The sequence below is a fragment of the Schistocerca cancellata genome, chromosome 1, assembly GCF_023864275.1.
Source record: "Schistocerca cancellata isolate TAMUIC-IGC-003103 chromosome 1, iqSchCanc2.1, whole genome shotgun sequence".
Classification (NCBI taxonomy): Eukaryota; Metazoa; Arthropoda; class Insecta; order Orthoptera; family Acrididae; genus Schistocerca; species Schistocerca cancellata.
The window spans coordinates 311,961,627-311,986,382 of NC_064626.1; the positions used below are offsets into that span (position 1 = coordinate 311,961,627).

At 39.6% G+C, this 24,756-nt stretch overlaps 1 protein-coding gene across 1 annotated transcript in view; it reads left to right on the forward strand.

Annotated features, from left to right (window-relative positions):
- Positions 1-15,381, forward strand: part of LOC126172775 (insulin-like growth factor-binding protein-related protein 1) — a 132,686-nt gene extending 117,305 nt beyond the window's left edge. Inside the window, exon 4 of the mRNA XM_049920907.1 lies at positions 15,205-15,381. Within this exon, the coding sequence (XP_049776864.1) occupies positions 15,205-15,377 (173 nt within the window). The 3' untranslated portion in view covers positions 15,378-15,381. The remainder of the gene's footprint in view (positions 1-15,204) is intronic.
- Positions 15,382-24,756: the final 9,375 nt, after the last annotated feature.

The window sequence follows — 24,756 nt, forward strand, 5'->3', positions numbered from 1 at the left end:
AGCAGATGAGATACCTATAAGATTCTACAAAGATTATGCAAAAGAACTTGCCCCCTGTCTAACAGCAGATATCAGAGATCACTCAAGCAATGAAGGGTACCTAGTGACTGGAAAAAAATGCAGGTCATTCCATTTTCAAGAAGGGTCATAGGATAGATGCAGATAATTAGAGGCCTATATCACTGGCGTCTATTGTAGAGTTATGGAACATCTTTTATGCTCAAGAATTATGATGTTTTCAGAGAACAAAAATCTCCTCTATAAAAATCAACATAGGTTCTGGAAACAGAAATCTTGCCAAACACAGTTTTTCCTGTTCCTCCATGAGATCCATAGCGCTGTAGACAGTGGTGCTCAGTTTGATGCTGTGTTTCTTGTCTTCAGGAAGGCATTTGACACCATACCGCACTAGTAATTACTGAAAAAAAATAGAAGCTTATCAAATGTCACATGAGATTTGTGACTGAATTCAAGACTTACTTTCAGATAAAACTTAATATGATGGTCTTAACAGAACAAAATTGGCAGATATAAAGGTAATTTACAGATTACCCCAAAGAAGTGTAATAGATCCATTACTGTTTAGAATGTATGTAAATGACCTAGTAGAAAGTATTAAAAGCACTTTAAGACTATTCACTGTTGATGTGGTTGTCTGTAGGAAATTAAAAACACCAGAACACAGCACTGAATCATAGAATAACCTGCAGAGGATTGATGAATGGTGCAGGCTCTGATGTATGTAAATGCAACATATTATGCATACATAGGAAAAGAAATCCAGTGCTGTGTAACTAGACTATTCATGAGAAATTGCTGGAAACAGTACCACTGTACAATATCTAGGAGTAACTATCCAAAGTGAACTTAAGTGGAACAACCACATAAAACAAATAGCCGGAAAATCAGACACCAGACTGAGATTCATAGAAAGAATCTTAAGGAAACTCATCCATGAAGGGAGTGGCTTATAAGGCATTTGTTCAACTGATTTTTGAATACTGTTAATCAATATGGGAACCTGACCAGGTCGGACTGATGGAAGAGATCGGGAAGACCCAATGAAAAGAGGCGCGTTTCATCATGGGGCTCTCTGGTCAGCATGAGAGCATTACTGAGATGCTCAACAAGCTCCAGAGACAGATTTTGTGAGACATGCTGTGCTCCATAAAAGTTTACTATAGAAATTTCAAGAGAACACTTTCCAGGAAGAATGAGACAACATATTACTTCCTCCCACATACATCCCGTGGAATGACCATGACTAGAAATAGGAGCTAATGTGGAGGCTTACAGACAATAATTCTTCCCATGCACCATTCACGAGTGGAACATTGAAGGAGGGATCAATTAGTGGTACAGAAGTACCTTCTGCCACACATTGTTAGGTGGCTTGCAAACACACCCACCTACCCACCCACCCACCCACACACACACACACAAATAATAATATTAATAAATTTAACTGACCTGAGCTAGGAAATATCTGCTGGATCGAAATGCAACTCCACTTTTTATTCATAATGAGTTTCCACTGGGGCTGGATGCTGGTGAGTCAGCTCATCTGGGTGGGCAGCAATAAGTCAATTTTCAGGTGAGTGGCATTGCTCTGGATGATACTGCAATGCAGGTGGCTGTGGTGTGGTGGGTGTTCTGTTTCCAGTTGATGCATTGTGTTTCCATGGCAGCTTCAGCACTTTGGTAGGCTGGCTTGCTGTGGTTGACATAGTACTGTATCTGCAGAGAGTGAGTGTCCTATCATTTTGTCCCATAACTGTGTATGAGTTTTTGAAGGGAACTTCCAGTGATTTGCACAATGGGTTGCATTGGACGAAGATGTCCTTCATCATTGCCAAGACTTGTTCCACTAGTTGAATAGCTTCAGTTTGCCTCTGGAGTTCTGCTCTGTAATTTTGAGTAGAAAACAGGGGGTGGGATGCAGTTTGAAAAACTTTTCTGGTAGACAAAAAGGTTTGCCATACACCAGCTCTACTGGGGAGGCCTTCAGGCCTACTTTTAATGCAGTGTGCAATCCCAGCAGCACTACTGGGAAGGCTTATACACAAATCTGTCATGTGGCCTATTTCAGAGGCATTCAAGGAATATTTTAAGCACTCCCCAGTGTCATTTGCAACTGCATGAAATTGTGAAGTTTTTTTATGTGTATCCCATACAGTCAGGCCATTGTGCAAAATATTTCTGCCTCCACTGCTGACACTGGTTGAAAGTCACATGCTTGGGCTGCCAAAATGTGAAATCCAACTCCAAAGTGAACAACACACAACTTTCTCAGTAGTTTTTTTTTCTTTTTTAGTGGGTAGTACCAATAGATCCGTGTAACCTGGAGTGAGAATTGTGCTTCCGGGATTTCAAAACTTCTAAGTGGAACATGTATGTGCTGTGCTACTTTGCACATCTGGCAGGGCATGCAGATCTGAGACCATGTATGGCTATCGTGTATATTGGATCACACAAATGCTGCATCAGTAGTGCCTTCACAGTGAGATGGTAGTGGTTATGGTATTGGATGTGGCAAGTGCTGGAGTTATTCTGGACAAATTACATGGATCCTTATTGGAATTCACCAATGTTGTCTGCAGTAGCATGCTGTGCTTGGTACACAGCTCAGAGAAAGAGAGAGAGAGAGAGAGAGAGAGAGAGAGAGAGAGAGAGAGAGAGAGAGAGAGAGAGGACCCAATGCTGTATGACCAATGACCAGCAAACAATAACTGTCCCTGTTCCCACTCCACTGTCTTGCTTTCTTTTTGGTTCATTCCTCACTGTTCACCAGCTTGGTGCACATGCCTTGCTTAGCCATTGGTCAAAGAAATTACTTGTTGATCCCAGTGATAGCCGCATGGTTTCTCAGAGATTGATAGCTGGAGGGGTCACAGTAATGGCTCACGTAGCGCAGGTTCCCAGATGGCTGAGTCCAGATAGTATGTAATGGGGTGTTGGCGAATAGGTATACAAGGAGAATGGCTAGCACGAGGCTTGTCTAGTATGCTTCAGATGCTGCCTGTAGTTTGTCAGTCCTATGATAGATGTGCAACCATGCACTCTGGAGCCTGTGAGGACAGAATGGAGTGGCACATGGGATTCAGCAGCTTGAGTTAACAAACTGTGGTAAGAGTTTAACTACCCCAGGTACTGATGCCTTATTGCATACTATTTTCAGGATTGGTATGTTGTAGGAGCGGCCATGTGTTCAGCTGCTGGATGTGTACCAGTCACAGAAATACGAAACCCAGAAATTTCATTTAGTTAACACTGATGACAAATTTAGCTAGATGTAGGTGAATTCTGTAGGCACAGATGTCTTTCGTGTTCTTCTGATGACAAGGATGCCAGCAACATCTCACCAATGTACACAAAGAAGGAGTCCAGTTCCCACAAAACTTCATTGGTAAAGTATTGAAAAGTTTTTCCCACATTCTGTACATTATACAATGAGTATGGGAATTAAAATAGTCCAAAAGGCATAGTTATTTCAGTTTTATGGAGGTACTCTATTGTCACACTTTGAGAGAACAGTGTGTCATACCAGGTGACAAGCAAAATATCTAATGTGATGTATAGGTTGGTAATTGTCCAAGCTAAGAGTCCTCTACAATCATCAAGGGGGTGCCAACTGTCTAGTTTCTTTGGTACCAGATGAAGAGTGGGGGGGGGGATCCCAGTTTCTTTATGAGGGTCATACTGTGTTTGCTTGGATCACTACATGGAATTATGTTTTATGAGGCAAAGTTCATGGGGCAGTAAATGGCTGGGCTGCAAGAAAAGATTAGGACCCTGGAATGATCCTGATGTGATGCACTGTTAACTGGTAGGGCGATGAGAGCATTCTGGCAGGTTGCATGATCAATGAGAAGTGGTTTAGTAGGGATGCCAGTGGTGGCAGCGGCACAGTGAGGAAGCATACCAATGGATCAATGTACTGTGTAGGCTTGCATACAGCCTTCAGTGATACGTGACCTGGTCCAAAATGGAAGCATTCCTCTCATGTAGGATGAGGTCATAGAAGGACAGCAAGTTCTGCTCAATGATAGTGTGGGTCCATCTGCAATGATAAATCAGCGATCAAATGTCCTTCAGAAACCAGTGCTTCAGCAACCAAAGCTGTGAGCCCATATGTAGCTATGTATTTACAGCTGCTATGTCATAATTAGTGTGTAGTAATTGTTCCATAGCAGGTACCTGGGAAACACACACATGCCTGAGCTGGTATCCAACACAAAGTGTATCTTAGTGGGCCTGTCTGTTACCAGTAAATGTCACAATAACTGGCCAGGCTGGTGCTGTTGGCAGCCTTGCCTTCCAGATATGGGAAGCTTCAATTTGTGTTTCCTGTCCAGGAACACATTGATCTACACTTACTTGCTATGTTGTAAAAATGATGGTGGTAAAAACACACAACCCAATCTGGTAATGGGAAGAGGCACCTGCTGTGGTTGGCAGTCTAGTGCATGGTCATTAACTTTCAGGTTTGTGTGAGTGTGGCATCTATTGTTCCACTGCAGACAGCCCTCTGCTTCCAGCCATATTTGTAGCTGCTCCCGGTATTGCTGCTGCAGCACTGCCATCTTTTCCACGTGCTGTCACTGCTGATTGAACAGTAGCTGCTACTGCTGTTGTTGTATCAGTTGCTGCTGGTACTGTAATTGTTGCTGTAGATGTTCCATTTGTTCTTATTGTTGTAAATGTTCCACAATACATCATTTTGTGGGTCATTAATAAATGATATGTTTCAAAGATAAATAACTACTACCACACTCACTATTAATGACATATTGGCTGTTTCATGTAATGTACATCCCACAACTACACCCATACTGATGCTTGTGGCACAGTAGGTAGTGGTCTACTGCCACTGGAGAGCACAGTCTTTTAGGTGTTGGTCGTTCAGGATTTTGCAGCAGATATGTGCAGGGCAACCTAAAAGTTGAGGGCACTGGAAATATAAATGGGAGTTAAATCATTGTAAGACAGACATTTTATAGAGTTACAGTATCACCAACAGAAATAGACAGTGCTTAGTATAAACTTATTGTAACCAGAACACATCTTCAGAATGGGGAGAAAAAGAAAATGTATCACCAAGTACAGGAGAGGCTATCATGGATTAATTCAAGGTTGGGGCAAAAGAAATGAAGCTGTTAATAGGACAGAATGCAGTCAAAATGACAACTCAAGTCAGTCATAAAAGAGAATGCCATTACATTTGCATAGAGTGGATAGTAATGAATCTATAGGTAGCTGTCAGCAATTTTACTTTATAAGTATAAAAAAATGAGAGAAATTATCTGAATAGAAGGCAAGTCAAGCAGAGAAATATGTTTGTGAGTGTAAAAGAGAGTAAGAAATAGGAATATATATTGTGTATCATGAGAGACTCATGAGAGACACAAAGTTGTTGTACAATTCAGAATTGATGGCTGCTAGTACCCTGCCTGACAGAATGTAGATCAGATCAAAACAAAATTGTTTAGGTTATAAATGATGAAAATGTCAAATTTAATGAAAAATGCACCAATTAATGCACTAAAGAAGAAAATATGAAATGGTAAAAGTGTAAGTAATGATGTCTGAACACATATTCATCCTGTTCCTTCATTTTGTTAGTGTTTTCCTTATGCTCCTTTCTTAGCTGAGTCTGTGGTGAACTCTGTTATCCATTATTTTATCAGTCCACCAAATTTTCAACATTTTTCAGTAGCACCACATCTCATATTCTTCAGTTATCTTATATTCCAGCCTTCTCAGTATCTGTGATTCACTTCCATACAATGCTGTGCTTCAGACATACATTCTCAGGATTTTTTCCATTAAGGCCTGTGCATGGTACCAGTAGACTTCTCTTGTCCAATAATGCCCAATTTGCCTGTGTTAGCCTGCTTTCTATGTTCTCTTTGCTTTGTATGTCAAAGGTTACTTTGCTTCTAAGGTAACAGAATTCCGTAACTTAGTTTACTTCATGATCACCAATTTTAATGTTATTTTTTTCACTATTCCCATTTCTGATACTTCTCATTACTTTTATCCTTTTCTGGTTTAGTCCCAATTCATATTCTGTACTCATTACACTGTTCATTCCATCCAACAGATCCTGTAATCCTTCATAACTTTCAGTGAGGATGGCAATGTCATCATCCGCAAATCTTGTCATTGATATCCTTCACCCTGAATTTTAATCCCACTCTTGAACCTTTCATATATTCCTATCATTGCTTCTTCACTGTATAGATTGAACAGTAGGGATGAAAGGCTGCATCTGTGTCCTGTTTCATTCTCAGTTTTCCTGTCTTAGAGTTGCATCCTGGTTGTGGTAAATGATGTATATCAACCATCTTCCTTATGGTTTGCTCCTGTTTTCTCAGAATTTCTAACAAATCTCACCATTTGACCTATCAAGTGCTTTTTCTAAGTTGACAGGTCCTATGAATGTGTCTTGATTTTCCTTTAGTCTTCCTCTTGTTAATCAAGTGCAATGTCAGAATTGCCTCCCTGGTGCCTTTACCTTTCCTAAAGCCAAACTGATCATCATCTAATAGTTCCACAATTAGCTTTTCCATTCTCCTGTATATTATTCTTGTCAGCAACTTGAATGCATGAGCTGTTAAGCTGATTGTGTGATACTCCCACACTTCTCTGCCCTTGTTATTTTTGGACTTGTGTAGATGGCATTTTTCCAAAAGTCTAATCATATGTTGCCAGTCTTGTATATTCTACACACCAGCTTGAATAGTTGTTCAGTTCTCACTTCCCCTGTTCATTTTAGAAATTTTGATAGATGTTATCTATCATTTCTGCCTTATTTGATCTCAAGTCTTCCAGAGCTCTTTTAAATTCTGACTCTAATACTGGATACCTTATGTCTTCCATATAGACTCCAATTTCTTCTTCTATAACATCATCAGACAAGCTCTTCTCCTCATAGAAGCCTTAAATTTACTCTTTCCACCCACTCTCCTCTGTGACTAACAATGGAATTTTCACTGCACTCTTAATATTATCAGTTCTTAATTTCCGCAAAGGGTGTTATGAGGTTTCTATGTGTTGAGCCACTCCTTGCTTTTTCAATTTCTCCATGTTTTCCTGCAACCATTTCACCTTGGCTGCCCTGCTCTTCCTATTTATTTCTTTCCTAAGGAGCTTATATTTTTGTATTCCTGTCTTTCCCAGAACATTTTTGTACTTACTTCCTTTGCAGATCAGATGAAGTTTTCCTTTTGTTTCACAGGTTTCTTCTCAGTTATCTGCCTTGTACCTGTGTTTGTCAGTCCAACATGTGTGACAGTCTTTTTTAGAGATGTCTCTTGGCAGGCCCTTCCCAGAGATCCAGATAGGGGACTTATCTGGAATCTTTTGCCAATGGGAAGATCATCATGACACTTTTTCAGTTACAGGCAACATATCCTGTGCCTACACATTATGTGCCTTCTGAGTATTCATTTTATTGATCATTGGTGATTCTTCCACCTTTTAGGGGCAGTTTCCCATCACAAGGGCAAGAGAGTGCGCTGCTCCTCTGCCCCATTTGAGAAGTCTGTAGACAGAATAGGGGTGACTTCATATGCCAGAAGTCCTTGGCTCTAATTGCTGATGAGAACTAACCTGTAATGCCATTACTCATAATTTAAGCAGTGCTTGGGTTAGGACCCAGGACTTTTTTACAAGTCAAGGGTGCCAACACTAGATCATGAGTTACTGAATATATATTTGAAAGAATTACATACACCTTGCAGGCCAACTCAGTATTTTATGTCAAACAAAGAAGTGGGTGTTTATGTTGTACCAGAGTTACCACAAACCGTACCACTCAAAGACACATTATTCTGTACTTGAAGTATGAACTGTGAAGCCTTGCTAAAAAAATTGTATACGTGAAGAATGCTCTGAAAAATACAGAGTGGAATGCAAATCTGATGAGGATTAGAAGAAATAATAATGATTTGTGTGACCCAAGCCTGGTAAGGTACAGTAAAAGGTAATGCTGTTCAGTCTTATGACTGATCTAATGTGGCTCACCATGATTTCCTCCACTGTGCTAATCTCTACATCTGAGCGCAGCACTTCCAGTCAACAGTTATTTGTTGAATGTATTTGAATTTCTGTCTCCCAGGTTTTATATCTCCATCAAGTACAGGGGTGGCTAGGAATTCAGCTCACAAGCCAAGCAATGGGCTGTATGCCATAGCACTCAGTGAAACTGCATGTTTCTTCCACCATCATGCCATACTCTATGAGTGGGAGGAGGGATAAATTGTGGGCATACTATATTTAAATGGCAATGCAGTCATACTGCATGAGACTTGGTTTCATATTTCTCAACAACATAGATCACAAACGAAACAAATTATCAGCATTACTTAGTTATTTTTGTCACACTGATGACATAGTACAATTTTTATTTGGTACAAACTGTTGGAATACAGACACAGAGACTATTACACAGATTTTTGCACTCAGGTATCCATATAATCATGACTTATTTAGTTTCATAATAGAAAAAAAGCCTTTCACACACATATTCTGACTGAAATATTTTATCACATATGCAAACTCATTTGAAGATGTGGAAACTCTCCCTGAAGAAAACAATGTAGACGTGCCAGGCAGTGTTAATGTAAAAGGATGTGTCTTTAAAATGGGACTTAAACTACAGATCAATCAATTACATCTGCATATGCATAGGGGCACTTTGAACTGAAACAGCAAGTGGTCTTGAAAACACACACAGGATTGGCAGCATCCTCAAAAATGTTTAAGTTATACTTGTAATTCTTTCAAGTCAACTATAAATTCTTGAAACCTCACATTTTCTTTAACGTCTGTGAGCTTAAGGGACTGGACTCTGCTTTTTGTTAGAATTTGTCCATTTTACAATGTGATTTTTCTTTGTAAATGCATCCACATCAAATCAGAAATAAATTGTTTCTCTCCTTGCAGTGTCTTACCATGGGCAGTGTGCAGCCTAGTCCACATAAAATGTGGGGTCTGCAGTCCATTCCAGATGTTCTAATTTTCATCCCTGCACACTTTTTTTGTTCACAAATCTAACAATAGCAGGCTTTATATTGAAGAATCATTCCAGCCTGCCCCTTGACTTAAGCAACATACCTTACAGTTATATGTAAAGTCTCCATACTCTAATTCCATTCCATCGAAAACTGTTGCAACAGACAATGGAATGATGAGTGTGACTTCAGAAATTCAGTTCAATTCCAACACATGCTCCATGCCTGCAAATTTAGCACAAAGTGCTTCTTGAGGTACAGAACAATAAACCCCATCTGTCGATAATGGTAAATTTTTGCTCTTTCATTATCAAATAAGTCTTTTAATTTTTTTCTGCAGAGTGTTATAATGTCATTTCATAGTAAATTTTCAGTACATGTCAATTATGCAAGTGCATAATAGTTACTGAGAATTCTCAGCCCTCTCTTCTGTCATTCACATTCATTTTTAAAGGTTTATGACAGTAAAATTGTAGACTGCCTCTTTCTGTGAAAACAGCCAATGGACCTGTGAATGTCTGTCATATGATGAACAAATAGCACTGTGAACTGAAGAGAGTCGTGTTGGCTGAAAAAATGTCACACCAAAATACCAAATGAAATGTCGTGCTCTAATGACTACTTCCAGTAAGAAACGAGAGAAGTCAAGACAGGACAACAAATGGCCCACCTGTGGTCTGCACATTCTGCATGTGTGAAATTTTCCATGCTGTGGCCAGCCCTGGTCTAGTACCATGGAAAGTGCTCCCCACTGCTTTAGTACATATTCTATCACTCAGTCACTTCTTTTAGCTTCCCACCCATTCCTTTCTCACTGATTCTGTGGAGAACCTCCTCATTTCATATTTCGTCAGACTATTTGCAATGGAGTTATGCTGTCTAGTGTTAAGACATTCAATAAGATCCTATCTAACATAAAGCGAGAAATTAGTAATCCTTAGCAACACAAAAGAAAATTAAAAACATAACTTATTACTCATTATTTTTACAAATTATCTGAATATCTGGATTCAAAGACTGAAAGGTTCTGTGAGCTACATGAGAATCAGCAATATTTGTTTTATAAAGATGAATGGCAAGCATTAACATACTATAAACAGGCCTCAGTATTTATGCATGCAAAAACTATTTTGTTTATAAGATACCATTGTCATTAAGTAAATATTAACATACCAATGGCAGGTAAACAGCAACTATGTTCTAAAACTCAGAAGCCAGCAGCTGTTTCCAAAGCAGGAGCTTCCTATCTAATTTACTTGGTTACTTTAGGTGGCGTTAGTGTGAACAGCATTAGGAAGTGTAGTGATAATATGTTATTAATACAGTATATAGATTAAGTATTAGTGATGTCTTTGTCTTTTGTTAATGTATATCTTGACCCCACATACATGAAGATTCTCCTCCTCGATGGGGTCTATCAAACATGATTGTAAACTGCAAGCCCTGCTAACAGTAAATGTCCATTTAGGTCATTGTTGTATCCCACAACCCATATGATATTTCATTCCAGCAGTACAATACTTGTTTTGTGTATATGAAATGTATTTTTATAAATTCTAGGAGCTAATACTGAATTATATTCTGTCTAAGTTACATGGAAAAAAGGAAGGTGTAATTTTCTGTCTGAGGGAAATATGTATTAGAAATTTAATGAGTAAAAGGAGTAAACTCACACAGGTGTGATGTTCAAATTAATTCCTTCATGACTTTTGTCAATGTTTTCACCGCTACCATATTGGAAGCTGATATACTACTGTAGAAGACTATAATAAAGAAAACTTGGAAGCAAGGAAGAAATGATAATTTGATACTAAAATATCTGAAAGAATACACTTGTACTGTTACAATCTATAACAAACCATGCATTTATTTGTGTGAGACAAGTTGAGTATTTGTGCATAAGATTATTGCTTCTGTTCCAATAGCATGAATTTTTAAAGAGGTACTGTACGACATCACAATGAATGAGTGGTGCAGTGGTAAGACAATGGATTCATAGTGGGGAGGAATGTGGTCACAACTCCATTTGGCCATCCAGATCTAGGTTTTCTGTGATTTTCCTAAATCACTTAAGGTGAATGTCAGACTGGGCCCTTTAAAGATGATGAGCAATTTCTTTCACCATCCTTCTGCAACACAATCCTGATTTTAAACGTAGATGCCAAATCTCAAAGTGTATGCTTTTTAACTTTTTCCCAAAATGGGGTTATTTGCTAAAAGAATTTATTATTTGGTTTTTTTTTCAACTAAATAAAATAAAACTGTTTTTGCAATTAAAAAACTTACTCAAAAGAAAGTTAACTTTAAAAATATAACTAAACAATCTGACTAATAATTTATGTTCAAAAAGTGCTGATGATTCTGTTCTAACCCAATAACACTGTAATTTATTGCTCGAACAGTACACCCACACATGGAGGGCAAGGTAAACTAAAGTTAACAATGTACGAGTGGCCAGCGGAGCCTGGAACTCTGGCCTATATAGTAATTAGTTCCAACAGTAAGCACAGCTAGCAGGTTGTGCACACTATTGCTGCCAAACTAGGAAGTGACAGACACACAGAATTGGTAGTTACAACAGGCTCATAATAGATTTTCTTCCAAAAATAATTTTTGTCAACATTATGGTTAATGCACAAAATAGCAAGCAAGTTAATTGGAATGTAGAGGCTTACCTCACTAGGGGTAAGATAGATACTGCCTACAGGAAAATTAAAGAGACCTTTGGAGAAAAGAGAACCACTTGTATGAATATCAAGGGCTGAGATGGAAACCCAGTTCTAAGCAAAGAATGGAAAGCAGAAAGGTGGAAGGAGTATATAGAGGGACTATACAAGGGCGATGTTCTTGAGGACAATATTATGTAAATGGAAGAGGATGTAGATGAAGATGAAATGGGAGATATGATACTGCGTGAAGAATTTGATAGAGCACTGAAAGACCTAAGTCGAAACAAGGCCCCAGGAGTAGACAAAATTCCATTAGAACTACTGACAGCCTTGGGAGAGCCAGTCCTGAAAAAACTCTACCATCTGGTGAGCAAAATGTATGAGACAGGCGAAATACCCTCAGACTTCAAGAAGAATATAATAATTCCAATCCCAAAGAAAGCAGGCATTGACAGATGTGAAAATTACCAAACTATCAGTTTAATAAGTCATAGCTGCAAAATACTAACGCGAATTCTGTACAGACGAATGGAAAAACTGGTAGAAGCTGACCTCGGGGAAGATCAGTTTGGATTCCGTAGAAATATGGGAACACGTGAGGCAATACTGACCCTACGACTTATCTTAGAAGAAAGATTAAGGAAAGGCAAACCTACGTTTCTAGCATTTGTAGACTTGGAGAAAGCTTTTGACAATGTTGACTGGAATAATCTCTTTCAAATTCTGAAGGTGTCAAGGGTAATATACAGGGAGCGAAAGGCTATTTACAGTTTGTACAGAAACCAGATGGCAGTTATAAGAGTCGAGGGACATGAAAGGGAAGCAGTGGTTGGGAAGGGAGTAAGACAGGGTTGTAGCCTCTCCCCAATGTTATTCAATCTGTATATTGAGCAAGCAGTAAAGGAAACAAAAGAAACATTCGGAGTAGGTATTAAAATCCATGGTGAAGAAGTAAAAACTTTAAGGTTCGCTGATGACATTGTAATTCTCTCAGAGACAGCAGAGGACTTGGATGAGCAGTTGAACGGAATGGACAGTGTCTTGAAGGGAGGATATAAGATGAACATCAACAAAAGCAAAACGAGGATAATGGAATGTAGTCTAATTAAATCTGGCGATGCTGAGGGAATTAGATTAGGAAATGAGACACTTAAAGTAGTAAAGGAGTTTTGCTATTTGGGGAGCAAAGTAACTGATGATGGTCGAAGTAGAGAGGATATAAAATGTAGACTGGCAATGGCAAGGAAATCATTTCTGAAGAAGAGAAATTTGTTAATATCGAGTATAGATTTAAATGTCAGGAAGTCTTTTCTGAAAGTATTTGTATGGAGTGTAGCCATGTATGGAAGTGAAACATGGACAATAAATAGTTTGGACAAGAAGAGAATAGAAGCCTTTGAAATGTGGTGCTACAGAAGAATGCTGAAGATTAGATAGGTAGATCACGTAACTAATGAGGAAGTATTGAATAGGATTGGGGAGAAGAGGAGTTTGTGGCAACACTTGACAAGAAGAAGGGATCAGTTGGTAGGACATGTTCTGAGGCATCAAGGGATCACCAATTAAGTATTGGAGGGCGGTGTGGAGGGTAAAAATCGTAGAGGGAGACCAAGAGATGAATACACTAAACAGATTCAGAAGGATGTAGGCTGAAGTACGTACTGGGAGATGAAGAATGCTGGCTGGAGTGGCCGTGCAGTTCTGGGCGCTACAGTCTGGAGCCAAGCGACCGCTACAGTCGCAGGTTCGAATCCTGCCTCGGGCATGGATGTGTGTGATGTCCTTAGGTTAGTTAGGTTTAATTAGTTCTAAGTTCTAGGTGACTGATGACCTCAGAAGTTAAGTCGCATAGTGCTCAGAGCCATTTGATATGAAGAAGCTTGCACAGGATAGAGTAGCATGGAGAGCTGCATCAAACCAGTCTCAGGACTGAAGACCACCACAACAACAACAACAACAACAAATAATTACCACATGACAATGGATTAACAGGCACTGTTGAAGCAAGGAGAAGTTTCAATGTCATTGAAAAGTACTTGCAAATCATTGCAGGGGCTGCAGCAGGGATAATGGAGATGACAAATGGGGCATGAGGTGCATCATGAGCCGTACAGCTGAACTGTCAGAGCTTCAACCTTATAACGCCTTACTCACAGAAGAGCGTGTGACTTATTGTATAGTCGTAGTAGCCAAAGAGTTTTTTACAGTTTCTTCTACTCATTGTAGGGGAGTGATTGATTCATTGATTGTCTCCCTCCCTTCCCCCAGCACTGCTCTTCCTGTAGAAATCACTATGCTTCTTCCTCTCTCCCCACAAACCCTACAGAGAGGAGTTCAGCATAACTTTTACAGACTGTCCCCTGGATGGAAGGAAGATTAGGGTTTAATGTCCTGTCAATATCAAGGTCATTAGAGATGGAACATAAGTTAAGAATGTTTCTAGAATGGGGAAGGAAATCAGCCACGTGCTTTCAAAGGGACCACTCAAGCATCTGCCCTGAGAAATTTGGAAAAATTATAGAAAACCTAAACCTGAATGGCTGGACGTGGACTTGAACCATCATCCTCCCAAATACTGGACCATAATGCTAACTGCTGCACCACCTCACTCCGTGCCTCTTCTCTGTAAATCTCCCTGCCCCCCTCCCTCCTCCTCCCCCTTCAGTTTGGTGATCAAGAGAACAGCATTCCCCAGATTTGTTAACCAAATGTCAATGTGTTAAACCTTAATCTTCTTTCTGCTTCTGCACTATATTTTAGTGTTTCTTTACCTCACTTCCTATACATTAGTTTTCTGACAAATGAATTAATTAACCATCTTATAAGATTTAAGGAAACTCTGTCTTCCAGTCAGTACAAGTACAACTTAAGCTTTCTTTTTCTTATTTAAATTTAGTTTGAGTAAGAATGAATAGTTCATAATAATTTAAAAATAGTTAATTAGTAATGCTGATTATAAAATCAGATTCACTTTGTTTATGGATTCTTTGATTTTTTCTACATCCTAGAAAGGTCTTCTTCATGGTCATATCAGTGTAACACAATGAATGACTTATAATATTTATTGCTGTATTTTCTTTCCTGTTGTTTCCTTTTGTTATTTTATCTTATGACTGTTGTTCTTTTCTTCATCTGTGTCCATTTTTGAATGAACTGTTATTTGTATACTGAAGTCTCTTCTGTTATCTCTGATTTAATCATCATCACTTTTAACTTTTCGATTTTTTGTAACTTGATTGTTTTCTGAAATCTCCTGGTTAATTAGTGTCTCATACTGTTACTTTATTTATTCTTTGACCTGCAGTTCTCAGTGAGTTCTGTGCATAGTACTAAAATTTCATTATCTCCAATCCTTTTTTATCAAAGGAAGTGTGTATTACAAGAACTGACAGATAGACCACCTTTTGTATATGACTATCAGGTTGCTATTGCCTTAGTCTGATATAGCTTTTCTAGTTTTCTTTTGTTATAATTTAATTTTTGGACCTTCCTTTTTTACAAAAATCCTTACATTATAGGTGATGACCTGTATGTAGCGGTACAAGTACGTGGTGGTCCAGAATCTTACATGGAAACATCATGGGTACAAATTGTTGATCTACGTAAATCAGATGCTGGTACATACACCTGCATTGCAGTGAATTCTGAAGGAATGGCCAGTGCTTCAGCAAAGGTTACAATTCATGGATAGGTGAGTATATATCTAAGCTGTGGAAGTAGTTTTGAGCTCATTAGATGTCTGAAATACGTAGTAACACAGATGTCTTAGTTGCACTGGTCACTTCATAGAATAAAATTGTGTATTAAACTAAGTACTATGCACACTGTGAAGATATTAAGGTATAATAATGCCACATGTAATATACCCATGAAGCTATCAAATAATAGGATGGTTTGAGCTTATGGTCGTAGACAGCTAATGTTTTGTTACTACCATGAATTCAAGTACCAGATGTGATATTTGAGGGGCTGATCATGTTGATTGCATTGTATCTGTATAAGTACACATGTTATTCTCACAAAGATTGGACAACAGGGATACATCTTCAGTGCTTGAAGCTATTACATGAATTGTCTGACACAAATAACTTGTGCACGGTCTAAGTTGGCCACCAGTGATATTATTTATCATCACGGAGTTCCCATAGAGGCTCCCTCTCCCCATAATGCGCAGGACTGTGAGCATAGATATGAAGAGTATAGAGGCAAAGAGACAGTGTGGCAGTAGAGAGGTCATCAGGGCACTGTGTGGCAGGACAGGTATATTGTCGTCTCTGCGAATTGGTGCGGGGAGGCAGTGTATGCCAAACAGCATAGAGGTGGTAGTCATGAAAATGTGCTGGTACATGGTGAGGCTAGCTGAAGCATGACTGTGGTGATATAAAAGTTTGGAGGGGTAGTGGAGAGGTCAGTGGGGAGAGATGGCACTGGTAAGGGTGCATAATCAGAAAAGGGCAGGTGGGGAAGCATAATGGCGAGGAGACCATAGCAGAGAAGCAGAAGGTGAGAGTGGCGGTATTGATCTCATGTGGTATCTTAACGGTTTTCTTCAAGCAACAGGTAATAGAGCCATTTGCAATCTGCTTGCTGCCTCTCGATGAGGAGGTCATTATAGATCAATCTAATGTCAAGGCCTTCAGGAAGAAAATCACGGACATTGAGGCACTACTGAAAAGTCAGTGGTACATCCATCACCAGGCAGGTGTGAGCCACCTAACAGAGCAGTGGAGTGAGATTAGTAGGGATCATTTCCAGGTAAAGCTTCTTGTACAATCCCACTGGCTTAAGACGACTGACGGAAGCTGTTGCAGGTTTCCCATGTAACAATATGTCAAAGGCACAGTCATCCCATCAAAGTATCTTGTGTTGACCTGAGTATGAGGGCTGCAAGGCTGGTCAGATTGTATCATTACACAACATCACAAAGTCATAATCTTTTAGAGTCATGTGGAGGAATACTTTAGGTGCTGTATAAGGAAGAGGGTAGACATGTGGAGCTGGGTGATGCAGCATTTTACTCATGAAGCCAGGCCAGGCAGATCAGGAGACTTAGTCAAAGGTTTTTGCAACACAAAGTCACCATTCAGGGAGATCACTACACCATACAAAATTTCAGTGAACAAAGGTCACATTTATGGTCTGCACACACTCCCAGGAGTACCCATGGTAAGCCTCTGTCCAGAGTGTGATATGGCACACTAGAGCCACCTTTAAGGTGTGATGCCACTGCTTGATGAACCTGTTACTCTGTGGGTGACACACTATCATTCTAAATTGACTACTGCTGAGCAGGTTGCACAAGTCAAGGAACAGAACCAATTCAAAGTGCTGACCTTGGCCAGTCATAATAGATGTGAGACAGCTGAAGCATGAAATCCATGTGTTGACAAAAGTTATGGCTGCGGATTCAGCCATAATATAAGTGGCACAGCTTCTAGCCATTGAGTGATGTGCTTGATATCCGACAGGATGTATAAATAGCTGTCAGAGGTGAGTAGTGGCCCTACAGGATAGATATGTAACACCAAAAGTGTAGTTTTGGGACTTCAAAGCAAACCAGTGGTGACTGAGCATGGTGTGATACCTTGCTCCTTTGCCACAGAATGCATGCATGAATCCAAAGCTTACAGTCCTTCACATTAGGCCATACAAAATGGTCTGGCACCAGGAATGAAGTCAGATGCATGCTGGGTCATGCCAAGTTATGTAACTGGTCGTAGATGACATGGTGAAATGGTCAAGGAACAAGCAGGAATGGCTGTTAGTGTGTGATGTCATAAGTGATGGGACAGGCTGCACCAGGAATAGGCTGAAGTTTGATGCATAGATTCATGGGCAAGTTGTGAAGAAGAGCCTGTAACTGTTGGTCTTGCTGTTGCATTTCCTCAAACTGTTCATAGTCAAAGTGGGATGATGTGGCATTTGTGCAAAAGAGGTAATCTGTCATGATGTTTTCTACACCATTCAATGACAGATATTGGTAGTGAACTATGCAATGTAATCTAAGTGCCAAAACAGTCAGGGCCAAGTGTCCTTTGGTGAATTTCAGATCGAGTCTGCGAGCAGTTAGTGGTCTGTATAAAAAATCAGAGGGCACTGATGTCTTACCAGAATTAACATGCTGCTTCATAAACTGCTAGTAGCTTTTGATCATATGCTGGCCACTTGTACTGTGGAAGTGAGAGTTTGCATGAGAAAAAAAAAAGAGTGATCATTTGAAACCCCCACTTCTTGTTACAGAATTGTGCCAACAGGGAAGTCACTCATGTACAGTGTTATGATGAGCTGGGCGTCATGGGGAGGGTGCAACAAATTAATGGCTTGGACAAGACAGTCTTTAATATGTTTGAAAGCAGATTGCATCTCTGATATCCATGTGAGTTTATGTTTACTCATAGCACTCTTGCCAACAAGGGCTTGAGTGAGAGACTCCTGAAGAAAAGTTGCCTGCATAAGGTGCCATCAATAAAAATTTATCATGTCTAAAAACTGACACAGTTCCTGGTAGTCCTGTGGCAGTGGCAGTTGTTGAATGGTCTCTTTGTGCTGTGACATGGGGAAAATGCCAGAGCAGAGTCAATGTTGGCATTTTTTTCATTGATTACAACTTTGCTGTCAGAGAGCACATAAAAATTTTGATTGAGATGCATGTTTGGGAATCTTCATCTGGTGAAAAAATAAGGATATCATCAGGCTACACGTAATGAATGGGAAGTTGAATAGTACACTATCGATAAAGGACTGCTATATTTGAGTGGCATTCTTAAGTACATACAGCATAGATATAAACTAAAAAAAGCCAAAAGGCATGATAATAGCCATATTGTAGGTATCATCCAGGCAATTAGGGATTTGCAGCTATGCTTTGTTGCAGTTTATGGCACTAAACACGGAGACGTCAACCAGGTAACAAGTGACATCCTGGATGTTTGGAACTGGATAACTGTCCAGTACAGTACAGTCATTGAGAACTATGTAATTACCACACAACCAGACAGAACCATCTTTTTTGGGAACTAATTTGATGGGTGAAGCCCAGGAATTGTCAGAGCTGGCCGCTGTGGCTGAGCGCTTCAGTCTGGAACCGCACAGCTGCTACTGTTGCAGGTTCGAATCCTGCCTTGGGCATGGATGTGTGTGATATCCTTAGGTTAATTAGGTTTAAGTAGTTCTAAGTCTAGGGAATGATGACCTCAGATGTTAAGTCCCATAATGCTTAGAGCCCTTTGAACCCTTTGAACTGTCAGTGTGTTAGTCTTTATCTACCGCTCACTTGTGACCCTGAGTAGATTTAGGAGCAGTACATGGTCTGTGATGCACTAATGATTATCTTATGAACTATTTCATTTTAATAGCTCACTGCACAAACTGGTCTTGTGGGGAAAGCCCAAAGACACGTCAGGGGAGAGCAAGCAAAACGCATGGTACCGAGCTTTGTACTTTGTATCAGCAGATAGTGGTGATGCTGTAGGTGTATCCACAGATGACAAAATGACTTTGGTGTCAGTCAGTGCTGGGGGACAGAAGGTACACTAAAACTGGGTGGAGGCAATTGACGAAGCCAGTCGAAACGGCACCATGTCAGTTGGAATTCTTTCTCAACATCATGAATTCTCTGCTGGGTGGTGTCATTTCCTGTCTGAAAATGTTCAGTGTTGAGAAGTCACTCCTGAAGGTATTGGTGGCTGTGGGACTTTCTGGTCAGTGGTGGGAACTGTTGTGTAAAGTGAGTGTCTCCATTGTACCAGACTGCCTTGGGCGCAAGGCTGATGACACATATGACTGAGTGGCTGCTAGCAATGTGAGTCAACATACTTCTGTATGGATCAGGAACCATATGCAAGTTTCAGAGGAAGTACACACTGAATACTGGCTCACTAACATGCGCAACCATGAATGCCCAGCTGCAAAAGTCATCAAAACCAAGGTCCAGCGTGCAGGTCTGATTGCCATATACTCAGATTATTGAGTCTTTTGCTGCATGGAACTGTAGGGCTGAACAAGGAGTGTTAGGCATAGAGTAGAGGGTAGCAAAGTACATACTTCTGACCCAGAGTTGGCAAGAGATCGTTGGTCACTACTGTTGAGAATGAAGAACTTGTTGTCAAGATGAGGATGAGACAGCAGAGGGCCAATGCCATCATTGTGTCTAGGCAGCTTAGATATCCTGCATCGTTTATTGTACCTCCTGAAAAACATACATTGAGTTTGGGAAGTCACAAGGTGAACAACAGTTGTGGGCAGAGTCACTGAATCATGTGTGGTACCAACAAAAGCAGTTCTGTGAAGGCACAGGTGCAGTGCAGTTGGTGAGCGTGTAGGGGTTTGTTGTGGCAGCATGTGGGTCATTCCTCCAGCTAACAGTGGCAACATCATGGTCAGCAGAGGTCAGACAAGATCAGCTTAGCTCATGTTGCACAGGAGGTTGCATTCAAGGCCATTGTTGTCTGGATTATTTACACATTGTCAATGTTGACTGATGGAAAATATTCTGTCCACAAGTTTGAGATGTGCTTTTAGTGAGTCTTGCTCACAGGAGACTGGTGGCCAGTTAAACTTGCGGGCAAAGCTTGACAGTCAATAATGTCTATGGTGTGTGATTGGGCATGAGGTGCAAATCAATCTGAGTATGTACCCGATGCCATAGTTGTCCTTTAAATGTTCATCGTAGAAGATGTGGTCCAACATTTCTCCTGGGAGTGGGTGTGGCAATGGAGGACTTCAGTTTTTACAGTCTTGTATTTCTTGTCCAGGGCTGGGGGAAGGATGACTTTGCTGGTTGTATTAAAAAATGACAAAGCACTGTGAAGAATTTCATGCTGTCACTGATGACATAACTTGCAGCAAAAATGCTTTGCACAGTGGCAAACCACAGGCTTTGTTGATCCAGCCAAAAAGGTGGCAGCTGAAGATGTGTACCCTGTCCAGTAGGTTGCCACTTTCATGTTCACAGAGGAAGAACAGCTGTGCTATTAGACACCATAACTGGCACAACTTGATGCATAGTAGGTGAATGGGAGACAATACCAATGGCTGCCTGATGCCTGGAGCAGATGATCTTGTTTGCATTGCAGGTGACCTCTCGGCCAAAGTGAGTGAATGCAACTCTGACCATTGGATTGATGTGGCTTGGAAGTAGCCCAGTTTGTAAGTTTAGCAGAATCTATTGAGATATCACACAGTAGGTTGTCTGATGTGCTCCATTGTTCACTGCCTGAGCACCACCGTGAAGTATGTCACTACCATTGTGGATAATCTGACATGCCTGGGGGGGTCTATCCATGACCCCAGGTATCATAACATGAGAACTGCTATCTGGATGTGTGAAATGTCATGATGGGATGATGGCAGCATTGTAGTGTGCAATAACTGTAGATTTTGCAAACTGAAAGCAAACATGGTCATTGTAGGTCATCAATGTAGTACTCTGCTATAGATGGCATGTGGAATGCATAACAATATGAGCTATATCTGAGTAAGAGTACAATTCACGTTCACAGAGTTGGTACAGCAGAGGTACATCTGTACTGCTTGAAGCCACTGCATAAACTATCTGTCAGAGATTGCTCATGCGTGGTCTCAGTCAACTGCCATTGATATTGTTTATTGTCGCAGAGTTCCCACATATATTTAACTTTACTTTAGTCTACTGCAGTAGTATGTAATGATGTAGTTCATATACAGGAAGGATAAAGGATGATTGACTTCTGTAACTAACAATGTGGGAAAAGATAGATTGCTAATTGCTGTAAAGAAGACACATCAAGTTGCAGAGGGGCACAATTAAAAGACACTCACATAAAGCTTTTGGCCATAGTCTGCATCAGTAAGACACACACACACACACACACACACACACACACACACACACACACACAAGCAAGCAAGCACACCTCATGCACACATGAGCACCAACTCCAGCCGCTCAGGCCAGCCTGAGATGCAGGAGTTGGCGGTCATGTGTGTATGAGGTATGCTTGCTTGCTTGCTTGCTTGCTTGCTTGCGTGTGTGTGTGTGTGTGTGTGTGTGTGTGTGTGTGTGTGTGTGTGTGTGAGAGAGAGAGAGAGAGAGAGAGAGAGAGAGAGAGAGAGAGAGAGAGAGAGAGAGAGAGAGAGAGATATGTTGCCATCGTTTAACTCCTGGAATTGAAGTATCTTATGATTGTAAGAGAGAACTCTACCTAATTCAGAGAACAAACTGTAATCAAGCTTGATTACAACAAGTATTGTGTAACCCAGCAAATGAAACACATGCCCTGTGCAAACATTCCCTCAAAGAAGAAGGTAGAAACTGTCTGGAACATTATCAAATAATATACAAATGAACAGTGTTCCGAATGAAACTGAGCCACAGAGAATAGCCCTGATAGAAATTATGACATTTTCAAATCATGGGCCACAAAGTTCAGTGATTACTTCCTGAAAGTGTCATCAAACATTGCACACATTAAGAAACAACCAAATAAATGGGCATCACATTTATTTATGTAGATACAGCAGGGCTCACCAACAGAAGTTAGTTTCAAAAATAAAAACCCTGAGAGGTTTACAAAATTTATCTGGACATTATACTGTAACAATCTACAAACTATGATGGTGTTTCTAACAGAATATTAAAGCCTTGTGCTGACTTAACAGAATTACCCTTCATCTGTCTTTGTAACCAGTCAATAACTTAGGGCATATTTCCTGGCAGTCTTAGTAATAAAAATGTTTATATAACTTATTTTCCAGTCTCGGTTGTATATTATTACAATATGACTAATTTTAATTTATTTGGATCATCTTCCAGTCTATGTAGCTGCTTCAGCAACCCATCATGCAGTTCTCAGAACTACACATTATAGCACTCTCTCATGATGAATGTCACCAGGGTTGCCAGAAGTTTCCCCAAGTGAAATTCCCTGATATTTCCCTGAATTCCAGACAAGTTTCTGCATTTTACCTAACAAATTTTTTGATCTTAAGTGAAAGTAAAGATGTAAGTTGACAAAAAATGTAAGGCCTTCTGTATTTCTAAACATATTATTAATCCTCTCGTTCTGAATTAACAAAAAATTGTCCCCTTTACAGACTTTATGGTCTCAAGGGCAAGTAAGTTAAGTAAATGAAATCCATTTTTGTATGAAGAATTTATGTTTTTATGAAACAGTTAACTGTAACTTTGAATTAACAGCAACTGTAGTTACTGACACTAAATCAGAAAAAATGAGACAAAAACTTTTTATTCAAGATCTTTTCTTCTTTTACTGTTAGCTTACAAAGTTGCTTTATTAAATTTTTAAACACACAGATGGTGAACATTACATTGTAAAGGTAAAAATGCTACAAAAATATCAGTCCTTTTCAAATGAAGAACAGATATTGACACACATCTCTATGTCTATGATGTATCCGTGAAGACACAAATTTATCAGAGCAAAGAATTAAAGTGTGTACAGAAAATTTTATTTATCTAAAAATGTTTTTCATCTAAAAGCTATGACAGTGACATATTCGTAAATCATAATTTAAAAGAAATTTTTTTGGCATAACCCAATATTTAGTTACAGTTTATCACTCCAAAATGTCACACATCAAGTTGAATACTTCAATTTTAAGGTGTTTTATAAAGACCACCTGATCGCTTCCATGAAAGCTTTTAAAGATAAAACATGTTTTCCATGGAATCAAATCTTTTAAACGTGTGTGATGGCATCAGATCATGAAACAAATTGTTTGAATCAAAGCACAAGAATTTAATATGAACAGAAAACTGTTCATCAGATTAAAATCAATAACAAATTTGAAGTTTGTGAAAACTGCTTTTATATCTACATCACTGACAATCTTATGATTAAACGAAAACCAAACAGATGTTTTGCCTTTTCATTAGGTGTTACAATATGTGAAAATACAGTAATTTTCAGCAAATTAGGTGTCACTTTCAGCTCTTTCAAGTAAAATTCAAACAAATTGTAAGCTGTGAGAAAACATACTGCATGCGTAAAATGAGCAGTCAAATGATTCATACATGATATTCAGACTTGAATGATGGAGTGTGTATTTTTACATAGCTGCATCCTGATCATTACCAGCAGTCCCAATAATTTCCATCTAAGAATGGAGGACTAAGCAAATGGAACAACTATGTACAAGTGCTATAGTAATATAACAAGATATACATATAAAATAATAAAGCACATTTCTTCATCCTTTGTATACAAGAGCTATCACAGGTTTTATTAAGTGTAGGTATAGGAAATTGAAAAATTGTACTTGAAGTTAACTTTCAGCAAATACTGAAAGTTTATCTGCCTAACTTCATACACAATATGCACAATATATCCACTGTTTTAGGAGTCTGTCACAACTGCAAGTGCACTACGATGTTAGCGAGGAGACATTGTGCAAATTCTGCTTTATTTTGCCAAAGAAAGTAAATTTTAACAAGGAAACAAGAGACATGAAGCTGTTACATGAAATGTGCCACTTTTTAGTGAACAGTTTTCAAGAGACAGCAAGTTTTAGTTACTACAAATATAATAAAGGGGCTAGACCAATGTCAGTATGCTTTTTTATATATAAACTACTTTCGAAGTGCCGAAATATATAGAATAAATAAAATGTCTGTAAAATACTGCTTTGTTCAATGTACTTGTAGTGAGACAGTCACAATTCCTGAAATCCATTGTCCATCGCCTCTGGACCGCCGAGAAGCACCGCATTCCTGTGTCCGTGGATAAACCATGAAAACCCACTGCATTATCCCGCACACAAACAGAGCCAGCCTGTGGGCAGATCAGTGAGACTAGATCTGGCAGACTGGGCTTGCGCATTAGTGGGGAAAGACAGGCTTCAAATTGGCAGGCCTGATCCATTAGAGCCATCAAAATGGCCTGTGGTTGTGGCCCATTGTGGAAATCCACTCATGTGGCCTCTATTTACGAGTCATGGACAGCATGTTGATGAAATGAGACCACAATGATCAATCCACATAACAGACAACTTGTGCATATAGTCTGAGAATCAATAATAATGAGGATAGATAGCAACTCACCATTATGATGATCACTGAGCCACAGACAGGC